This window comes from Pecten maximus, chromosome 6, assembly GCF_902652985.1.
Source record: "Pecten maximus chromosome 6, xPecMax1.1, whole genome shotgun sequence".
In the NCBI taxonomy this organism is placed as follows: Eukaryota; Metazoa; Mollusca; class Bivalvia; order Pectinida; family Pectinidae; genus Pecten; species Pecten maximus.
In genome coordinates, this window is record NC_047020.1 from 17,424,073 (window position 1) to 17,436,447 (window position 12,375).

Sequence of the window (12,375 nt, forward strand, 5' to 3'; positions counted from 1 at the left end):
ACAACGAAATACTTTTGTTTCCAGAAAATTTAAAATTGTTAGTTGTTCGATGATCTTGTATGTATATGACAGTTTGGCCTTGTTTGTGATTGAAATGTTGAGTTTTTGAGTTTGTATATTATAGTACTATGTATTAATGCCATTTCGTATTATTGATTTGCATGTGGATGACCTTGTGTGTTGAAGACATTGTATGTTAATGACCTTGTATATATAGTGACTAGACCTTATCTTTGGCATTTTCATGCTATTATGAGTAGCTTTCCTGGTTACTTTTTATCTCTCTGCAGTACATGTAGGAATTATTGATAATGTTATTCATATATTATGTTATTATCAAAGTTCTATCATATTAACCTTATCATTCTGATCTTAAGATATAATTTTATCTATTTAAGTATTTATATGATCTTACATATTGGTAATAATTACCACTTTGCAGTAAAATTATAGAAGTTACACAACGAGTGGTTGATGGATATGGAATTTATTTCACTCGAGTAAGTTATTTTTAAAGTTACAAAAGACACGAGCTTTAGAATTTGAATTGAATTATAAGTGTACTTTTGTTTACTAGTAAAATAATATACGAGTGTGAAATAAATCCCATATCTAAAAGTCACGTGTCGTGTGATAGTTTTCTTTAACAATAATATCGGCTTGAATTAAAGGGAAACGTGGCCAAATCTTATTTCGAGTATGCAAATAGGGTGTACAGGTGACGTCCGGGGTCCGAAGATATGACGTCATTTGATAATTGAAGACGTCAATAACAAATGCAACTCGGGTCAAAGTTCGAATTCTTGACCAATGCAATGACTGGAAGGTTATATTCAACTAATGAAATATAATATGGATATATTCAACAGTCAGCACATTTATACAATGGCTTGAGAGTGGGATAACACAACGTGTTGTGGTAGATACATGTATACACTAAATTTGATGTAGTTGTAGAGATTAATCAATAACACGTTTTAACACTAATGTCATTGTGAGCTTGATTACGTATACCGATGAGTTCATAGAAACCACATATAATTCATAGTAAACATACAACAATCAATAAGTATCAATACAAACGCAATCCGTAGAAAACGCCGCTCAATAAGCTTACTTACATTCATTATGTATGCAGTAGTATTTAGTCCCTGTCAATTGTATTATCGAAGTATTTATATCGTGAATGGAAACTATATAGCTAAAAGTAGCGCAAATGATTGATCAAAACAATTATAAGCAAGAGAAGGAGCATTCACATTACAATGATGCAATTGTGATCATAAAGCATATGAATTCAATGTAATGCTATGCATATATGACCGAGTGTCGTTTTCGGACATAATCCTTACGTAATAATTGTTCTCCATGATGATGTCACAAAATATCCCGCCAGTCCAAGGTTGCCATTCCTCATGTTTTATTTTAACTATAAACATGAATACATATCTTGAGGTACATAGTTCTCCATTAGCTCTCAGTCACACCCATATACATCATCCATACTTGGAACTTAACTGTTCACTGTCGACTCTAAACCAGAGTCTGAATATAATATTTTAGTATCCAAGAAAACCTCCTTCTAATTGATATAGTCCTTCTAATGGAATCTTTCCTTTTTGGAATCCTAGATTCTCCTTCTAATGGAATGTTCTCCTTCTTTAGATTCTCCTTATTTTTGTAATCCCCTATTTTGATTGATTGATTGATTGATGGGGCTTAACGTCCCTGTTCCGGTTATAACCGAGCCTAGGGCTACCCCTATTTTGTTGATGATGTGGTTGATGTTGCTGGTTTAAAGTCTCAATTTAGGTTACAACCTCTACTCGCGACTCTAGGTTAGAACATTAGTCCGGGGTGACTATTAGATGTTGTCAGTTAGTGATCCCCTCCTCCTTTCTCAACACGGGCTTGGGACCGGCTACGGCGGAGTTCCCCCTATTTTGATTGATTGATTGATTGATGGGGCTTAACGTCCTTGTTCCGGTTATAACCGAGCCTATGACACTAAGGGGAAAGGGGTGGGTCGGGGCACTAAATAGGGAGCAATTTCGCATTTCGTCATCGCCAAATGATCTAATATGAGAGGGACAGACGATTATCTCTATGTCAAAAAAAAAATAAAATAAGATAAAATAAAATAAAAATTTGGACTGTCACTGAATTACCTTAATGCCCTACATTATCCTAATCTAGACCTATATGAACATATACTCTGTGGCGGCTAGCAATTAGCCTACTCTTGTTCGAATACCAGCAGAGGATCTTTAACGTGCACGGCGTGACTCACCGTACACCGGACCCCGGATTAACGTCCCTTCCGAAGGACAATCCCCTATTTTGGGCTCTTAGTCCTTACTTTATAGTTACAGCTCGTCCCTCGCGGAGGACACCCAGTATAGACTCCCTAGGGATCTCTGGATATTGCTTGACAGAACCAGTTTGTATTTCTTACACTAGTTTCATTTGTCATAGCAAACAAACTTCACTATTTACAATCAATATAAAAGTTGTATCTAAACGAGGACTTCTTCTATTTTCTACTGATATAGAAATTACATAAAACCAATATTAAGTATAAATATTACCTTAGAAATACTGTACATTCCAGTAAAAGCTGCACAGCTTCTAAACTATGTTGTCTATTGAATTATAAAACAATGTATAAATTCTAGACCACTTACTGCATCTAATGGTATGGATATTATAGTCCACATTAAAATAGTTATTAAGTTATTTATTGTTTTCAATATAAAACAAACACAACCTCTTAAACTACCTTTAGCTTAGAAAGTTTCCTGTACCATATGGTCACCATGGGGGACAGACCCTTCCCTTCAGTCAGGGGTTATGGGCCCAGCATGGCACCTTTACCTATACAGTGGACAGTCTTATCCTGTTATCTATATACAATGTATATATATATATTACACTCATTTACATAACATAATTAAGACTATTTCTATCTGTCATACATATATGCAATACATCTGGATGATTGTCAGTTCAAGTTCCAACGGGGAAAGAAATGCTTTACCATTTGAATGACCGCATTGGATAATTATAGCTAGTCGATGTATCATTACAGTATCAATAAATATGTATACGCGTTAAATGGTATCAATATATTTAACTATAACAACGCGTGGGATCACAATTAATATGAATTCAAAATGTTAATGTTCACGTATATAGAACACGTTAAACCAATTTATGATTTATAACATAATTATGCGGTTGATTTTCCTTAACTATACGCATAAGGTATATTTTGAACTATTGCACGACTAAAATGACTATTGCACGGTCACGTACAAACTATTGAACACCTGTTACGTTTTGGAATTTGGTCATGTGCGAACTATTGAACATCTGTGACGTTTCGAAATTGAATCCTACCCTTTCAAGCGTGTAAGTCACTCAGATGTCAACACTGCCAGGCGTCTTCTAGGCCTTCAGGAAAGTCGAGATTTTAGTAATTCTAACTGAGTTTTAGTGGTTATGTAATAAAACAAGTATATCATGCTTGCCTGTGCAAAAGTCCAGAATATTTGACCCTCAGTACTGGTACCTCGTGTCAAATGTTCAAGACTATTCCGAGGAGTGATATTCTTTGTCGTCCAAACCGATTCGCTGTCTAGGGCTAGACATTTCTGTCTGTTATATGACTGTAATTTTAGACGGTTTTATGATTGGTCGGGACCTCTCCGTCAGGTCTTGAAAATAATTCAATGTTAACCTGAAACTAGCGAATTCTAACACGCGAGGTAACCATCGCAAATTGATAACATTGGCTAAAATAGTAACAAGGAATTTCTCGAGTCTTCTGTAGATTTTTACCAATCACATAGAAAGAATAACACTAAAACCGGCAAGGAGACATAGATATTCCGGAATTATATGGCATACAAACGCCATGACGTTATCTTTAAAAAGCTAACTGGTACTGTGAATTCTGCAATCCTTTCAGTGAAGCTGAGGAATGTTACTTCCTGTATTCAATTCCGATTTAATATTGAAATATTAGCTGAGAGGACTTGTGATTTCTCACGACCTCAAGGCTGAGGATTATGTCTCTTCCTGATGTTTCAGTGCAATGGAACACAATATGAGGCTGATGTGATTCAATTGTCGCGGTTACATCATTGTATTGTGGTAATCACGTGCCATCTGCCATAAGCTAGGCTTTGAAAAGAGAAATTACACCTTAGGAATAACAGAGAAATATTAAAAAGGACAGAGGGGAGACAAATCTGGGAATGATTGGAGAAATATTGGTCTCACACATAGATGTATCGATCATACACATAAATTTATCGATTGAACACATTAGTATACTGAAGTTTTGATATATATGCCAAACGGTTTTGTGAAAATCCTGATGGACACGAAGACATTAAAACGTTTTAAAAAGTAATGATCAATATTGATATTTGACTCGCGATAGCTGACAGCTCGGATGACCTTATGTAACATTCTGTACCATATCAAACTGAATACTTTATACGTTTATTCAATTGCTTTCAACAATATATTCATTATCAAAGTTATTAAGATACAGCCAGGTAATTCATTGTACAGGATAAATCAATCTATTTTAATTTGATTTGCGCGCGCGTAACAGGTGCAGTACGTGAAATCGGTATTCCTTGTCATTGAACTCATTCTTTTCTAAGGGATCAGTAAACATGTCCTACTCTAAACTCACTGGAATTATGCGAGTAACCAAGCTTGCCTCCGACTGAAAGTAAACACACTCATCTTTTTTTACCAGAAACACAATCGATATACACAGGACTTGGTTATTAAAAACTCTGATGATAAAATTAATTGATAGCTTTAAAACAAGATCGAGTTTAATTATGGACCCATTTCGTTATATCAAAATGGTTATTAGATCGCAGACCTGAACGTGACTACGATAAGAGGATTAAACTCGAATAATTGCTTGCATCAGATATTTCGAGGATAATTATTTAAATATACTGCTATGTTATCGATCTTTATTGTTGAGCTATTGACTTGACTAACACATTTGTAGTTTTGTTGTTGTTATGTCAATTAATATTTTTAAAGCGCTTACTATTCCTAACACAATTTCATGGCCGAAAAGTTTAATTTATTAAAACACGATTATTTTCCCGAACTATTATCTATTGCGCTATTAGGGATTATAGGGTTACACATATGTCATCATTTACGCTGTTTATGCTCGATTTGTATTGCAATTAAGCTACAAGATTCAGCACTCAATCACACTTAAAACTTAAACATTACACCATGCCATACACAGAAGTAACTCGATATAGATAAAACAACGAATGGAAATGCAGATGATAAGATTTCAGCGGTTTCAAAAAATATCTGAAATTCAAATAGCATTTCAGCAGATGAAACTGAAAATAACTTAAATTCGTTCATTGTTATAAATCTCTGTCAGTGAAAATTCGCTATTAAAACGACGATGTGGACATGAAATAATTAATCTTTCAGATAAAAAAGTCAGCATTGAATATCAGAATCTTTTTTCATTGAATATAAACATACAGTATTTTTATATGTTGTCCCTGATCGTTGTTAAATCCGCTGTTGACACAAAAAGAAAGCTCGCAGATCGGCAACTGGATTCTTGTCCGAGAGCGGCGTACATTTTTACAGAAACCAAATGTATGTCTCCTGCTCTGACCGGGACTCGATCACATGATCTATGGTAGCCTAAAATCTATTTAAGCCTTGCCAAGAAAACATTTCCTGTATCTTAAACAACTCCGCCTACAAAAAGAACGTTATAATTGTGCAGTGATGGTAGGCCCTTTGTCTCGTTTTATCAACACACTATTCTTTCAGCCATACAGCTAATTCTGATTGATACATTAACTGAATAAAACATATTTTTCATCAAACAATGTTTTATTTCACAAAATTTGTATACGTTCGCGGGATTATAATAAATTTTGAGAAGTGGAAAATCAATTCCGTTAATTACTTCCGATTGCAATGTCACCAATACAACGATTCCTAGCCAAAGGTTTTCAGACGAAAGTTTGAATTTGGTAAAGCACCGCGAAACATCTTGTAGGTGTGTTACGACGAAAACAATGACAACTAACACTATTCAGGGAACGTTTACGTATTAATGCACATTTGTTTGTCATTTGGACTTATATGTCGGCATACCCTTTTAAGTACATCAAAGAAAGTGTGTGCGATAACGATCACATTGTATCGTGCCTTCAATAAGTTAGCTGTATCTTAGTAAGTGGTAGGCCAGATGTGAGAAATGAATCACCGGGCGATAGGTAATCTGTACATTATTTGTAACGATCAAACCGGTATCAGAACAAAAGACTGTCGACATAACAATGACCTTTCCTTTTACTCGTTTATCGCTGCGTCAAACTTAATTATAGTCCTGTATTATCCTGACACGTGCTTTGATAGTTATATAACAATAGTCCTGTATTATCATGATATATGCTTTGATATTTATGTAACAATAGTCCTGTATTATCCTGACACGTGCTTTGATAGTTATATAACAATAGTCCTGTATTATCATGACGCGTGCTTTGATAGTTATATAACAATAGTCCTGTATTATCCTGACGCGTGCTTTGATAGTTATATAACAATAGTCCTGTATTATCCTGACACGTGCTTTGATAGTTATATAACAATAGTCCTGTATTATCCTGACATGTGCTTTGATAGTTATATAACAATAGTCCTGTATTATCCTGACACGTGCTTTGATATTTATATAACAATAGTCCTGTATTATCCTGACACGTGCTTTGATAGTTATATAACAATAGTCCTGTATTATCCTGACACGTGCTTTGATAGTTATATAACAATAGTCCTGTATTATCTTGACACGTGCTTTGATAGTTATATAACAATAGTCCTGTATTATCCTGACACGTGCTTTGATAGTTATATAACAATAGTCCTGTATTATCATGTCACGTGCTTTGATAGTTATATAAAAATAGTCCTGTATTATCATGATACATGCTCTGATAGTTATATAACACTAGTCCTGTATTATCCTGACACGTGCTTTGATAGTTATATAACAATAGTCCTGTATTATCATGTCACGTGCTTTGATAGTTATATAACAATAGTCCTGTATTATCATGACACGTGCTTTGATAGTTATATAACACTAGTCCTGTATTATCATGTCACGTGCTTTGATAGTTATATAACAATAGTCCTGTATTATCCTGACACGTGCTTTGATAGTTATATAACAATAGTCCTGTATTATCCTGACACGTGCTTTGATAGTTATATAACAATAGTCCTGTATTATCCTGACACGTGCTTTGATAGTTATATAACAATAGTCCTGTATTATCATGATACATGCTCTGATATGTATATAACAATAGTCCTGTATTATCATGACACGTGCTTTGATAGTTATATAACAATAGTCCTGTATTATCCTGACACGTGCTTTGATAGTTATATAACAATAGTCCTGTATTATCATGACACGTGCTTTGATAGTTATATAACATAAAAGTAATACACACATCTACATGCATCGCCATGGACTTTATTTTTAATTTCCACAAATGTCCTGAGGATGTTGAATAAGTGCCTCCCCCTTACACGTACATTGGTATGATTGATTGTGTCTTAGAATTTTGTCATTTGACTCCGATATCTGATAAATCCCAAGAAATAAAAGCTAAATATATATATTGTTTCTATACAACAAAATAATTGATGATACAATAATAATTTAAGTATAAAATAATTACATTTATTTGAAGCAAGAGTATAAAGGTTGTTATATAGATGTAAACACTTCCCTAGACGCCCCATTTAATCTCAATTTCTCACTCATGACCAGTTATCACTCGATATATGTAACTGTGAAACACAAAGAACATGAGTAACGATGAGGCAGTCCCTGTGGGGATGTTTTCTCCCTATGAGACCAATCTCTCAGGCCTCCGCATAGAAAAACATGTTTATTTCCCAAAAGGATTTTATTTTTAATTTGCAACAACCTGTTCATGATTGGGCCTACTTGGCGTGTCGCAAATCCACCAGGCATGCTAGCAAGGGGTCGGCTTAAGTTATACAATACATTCAGGCGTATTGTTCATGTTAAACTTATTGCATGAAATAAATTAATCTCTGAACACAAAAAATCGTTTTATGCTGGACATTTGTTCACAAATCATTAAATTCATGATTATATCGTCATAATTTTTATGAAGATTGACACTTGTTGATAAAATGCGAAATAAATAATGAAACTAGCATAGAGGCACACGCGTTTTACTAATGCAATACTGAATCTAACGGATATTCTGGCGCGTTTCTAATGTTAAAAATGAAATAACAAAATCTTCATGCTCCAGCATTTTTAAAGTGAACGGAGAAATCATTCGGAAAAGATTCAGATGATCTAAAGATAGATGAGAAGTGTGTCAGTAACTACATGTACATCCGTATATAGGTCGATGACACTAGTCAGCAGGATTGGAAACCTGCATACGACATCATCACAGATTTCGGTAATGAGAAACACGTCCAATTTGAGGCAACGACTGATCGTATCTGTTTTTCATTTCCTATAAATACTCACTAATCTAACGGGTGAATCTCGGGTTCTCTAGCTAGGTACAATTTTATATCAAACATTTGTTATTATTTATAAAGCACCCATGGCTGCCATGAAAGCAGAATAACTAACGTGGTGTTAAATTTCCTAGTGAATGATTCCAATTATAAACCATTGATGATATTTCAGGGAGATCTGATTGGCGTGCCCTTTCAGAAGAATTTCTGAATAAGATGTGAAACATTTGCGTCTTGTTATCGTTTTTTCAAAACTCGAGTAATTATTCGTTCCGCATTCGTTCATTAGTAGTTCCGTATTAAATACTTTTCTGACGCGAGGAAATGGTATTCTTTGCTTTAATATAGTTTTGCTAATATTATTCAATTGATTTATCACATCGAATCACGTAAAACATCCCAGTTTACGGATTAATTAATTGTGTGCTTCCGATTAAGGAGTTAAACTGCATATTATCCGGAATCCGAAACAAACAAGGTGGGGTAAGCATATTCGACGATACTGACACAATTCTATGCAACATTTCACTATAAAAACAACACAGATTAGACTACATTAGACTATAGTTAGATCATCATCTCATACTATTTTGGTTTAATTTTTCAACCCGAAATTATTTTACTTGGTCTTTCAAACAACGTATTTATGAGAGAGTTTATTAACAAAACAAATTATAGATTGTTTTAAATGTGCATACATCTGTTCATCAATTTCTCTACATGGGGAATTAATGATTTAATCACGAGGTATACACATTTTACGGTATACAGAGACGAGCATATATCAATATTCATATATGATTTTAGGCACACGTGAAATAAAAATCTCTGTGAATGTACCGATATCGGGATGAAATCAGCTACAGATATTATAGCGCTTGCCTTATGCACGGGTCACCTTCATCAGTACTCCAAACCAAATATAAATTCCATTCAGGTACATGTATGTTCGTTATATATATATTATTCGAAGTTTGTCTCTTTCTAACATTGCATGTCATACATTCCCTTATTGAGGTTGATATGTAAACCATTGAGGTTCAGTTTATACAGCTAGTTAAACGTATTGACTGTATTATTACAATGCATGAACATGACCAACAGCTGGGTTAATAATAAACAATAACAATAACACAATATGGATTTTCTTGGCATAACTTAACAAGTGGAGTATTCCATATTTACCCAACCACACAATGACATCTGTCACAAACATAAGCACGACATATCAGCTAATCCACATTGGTTGTGGTCCCCGTTCACTTGCCCTTAACATTGCAGGGGTTGATACTAACGGAAGTAACTTGGGTCAATGCTAGTTTTGGTATTCCGGTATCGATCGAATGTCTCCGGTATTGATCGACTGTCTCCGGTATCGATCGGTGACTTTCGGAACACTGTCTGCTTCAGTGGGAACCGTTATTTACATCGCAGCCATATGGCGAGAGGTACTGTCATGTTGTTAAAATTAATACCACTGTTTTTTTAACTTCATGATTTCGTTGTATGGCATGTTATCGCCATTTTGATTAAAACCCAGCAATCTAACCATTCCCATGTCAAATTTATGGATAAGTGCTATGAACTGTTTGCTTTTCTTTTACCAAAGACGACATACATGTGTTTGAATGTTGTTTAGATATAAACACTCCTTGGGATGTACCGCAAATGTGATTTTCTGTTAAAGGTATGTCTTTAAAAACTGTTGAAGCTTGTCGAAAATGTATTCCAATGTTTTGGTTGCATAGGCTATCGTTTTATTGTAGATTGAAGTCATACTAGATAACATCATCGACAAGTGGAAGTGAGGAGACGCTCACCGCTAGAAATGTTTATAGCATAAAGAGACTGGGTGTAATCACTGAAAACTAAACATTGACTCTTATCGATAATTCGTGCATTCATATAACTAGTAAAATAATAAATCGGTGTACCTTCATGCCTAAACATAGACAGGACAGTTTCCTAGACTTAGTAAGCTACACATATTTACATTTGCTACAACCAGGATTTACTATGAGAAGCTGGTACGTAGGCCGCTGTACCGCTATACTGCGACGAGCTATAGAGACCGGGCTAACATAATGCTGGTACCAGAGAAAGCTCATGCTACCGTATAGCTGGATATGTGTTCATCACACAGATATTAAAGGAAATTGACGATGTTACCTTGTCAACAGTGAAGAGGTTGTGCAATATACATAGACATGTGTTCATTTCGATATTGAAACGTGTTCGACGATGTACCCATTTCCACACTGAAGACGTTATGTCATACTGTTGATTATGATATTGAAAAGGACATCAACGACGATGAAACCATATTGAAGAGGAACTGGTCATGTCACTGCATCGATGCTGAGGGGAGTTAGAACTCCCTAATTTTACCCTGTGTGAGGTTTTACGGAGCATTAGGTATGCGTTTCACAGGAATTTTAACACTGGTCTTCCTAGCCGACAGTATATACGGAATTGAACAGCAAGATAACAAGAAAGTTGGTAAGTGTCATCTTTTACATATCATCTTTAATTTTGTTAATATCACGTATGTTTTAGTTATACGTCGTAGTGTCATATACAACAATAACTAAATTGCATGGCAAGTGAAATCTCATACATAGCTTAAGAATGTTCCACACCAAGGAAGTTATGTGGTTGGTTTGGGAAAGGGGCTGAATCCTGGGTCGATACCACTGTCGGAGACCTGCTGTGGATGTGATAGCGTTATAGGCCGATAGACTAACGTTTCCTCGATACACAATCTAGATGAACACGACATCTTGAGGTGCAATGCCCATGTCGCATTAACATGGAATCGTTTTTGAGAAAATTGTTTATTCTAGCCAAAATGTATCAAACCTCGTCGGATCGCAGGTCCGACACGAGTCCTAATACCGTTTTATTAGCTCCCTGTTTTATATCGATTGTAAATTATTTAAACTGAGACATTTTCCTCAAAACGTTATCTAAATCAGATATGAACTAATATCTACAAATAACCTTGTGACATCTAAATACCCGGAAGCAATACATGCATGATTTTCGTGCAAATTCAATCGACGAGAAATGCTAAGAAAAGTCTTATTAAAGTAGAATTGCAGTAGCGTGGAAATAAAAGCGACGGCTCATCGATTGCCGCTAGCAATGTCAAGTTTATCTCTAATTTGTGCAAATTCTCATGACAATATCATGTCTACGAGCATCAAGATTGCAGCACCATGTGTAAATGAGCACGAGCAGAGCACGCGACGACAAATGCTGCAGTTGATGTTGCATAAGACAGTGTCGTGCTTGTGAAAATTATTAAGGTTTTAAATCAACGTGACTAACAGGTCCAATGAGGACTAAACGTCATAGGTGTTTAATTTTCTCTGGCAAATATCATTTTGATCAGTGATTTGAGCGTGTCACTGTTTGTTTTTCATTTGTCTGATATGATGATTTGTTATTTTGTCGGTGACCGCACATGCTGTATCTTTAGTTAAGGTATATTGGTGTATTGCACACGTTAACTTTAATTATGTTTACCCGGTTAACTACGGTATACGAATCCAATAACAACCTATATACACGGATAGTGCATAGTCCTAGACAATAATTACTTCAGATATGCTAATGTCCCGTTTGAATAAACATTCTGTTCTGACGTTATTAAGAATGACGTGCCCTATGACGTCATTTTGATAATAACTTAGTCCTTCTATTCAAAGTCGACATTGATATAACCTTTGTGCTGTTGTTTACCTCTATTTGATCTCTAAGCCTATC

The 12,375-nt window shown here is 35.2% G+C and overlaps 1 protein-coding gene across 2 annotated transcripts in view; it reads left to right on the forward strand.

Annotated features, from left to right (window-relative positions):
• The first annotated feature begins 9,986 nt into the window (after positions 1 to 9,986).
• Positions 9,987 to 12,375, forward strand: part of LOC117329113 (glutamate receptor U1-like) — an 82,294-nt gene continuing 79,905 nt past the window's right edge. For both annotated transcript variants that reach the window (XM_033886848.1, XM_033886849.1), the window contains exon 1: positions 9,987 to 11,106. In XM_033886848.1, coding sequence (XP_033742739.1) covers positions 11,025 to 11,106 — 82 coding nt within the window. In that variant the 5' untranslated portion in view covers positions 9,987 to 11,024. The remainder of the gene's footprint in view (positions 11,107 to 12,375) is intronic.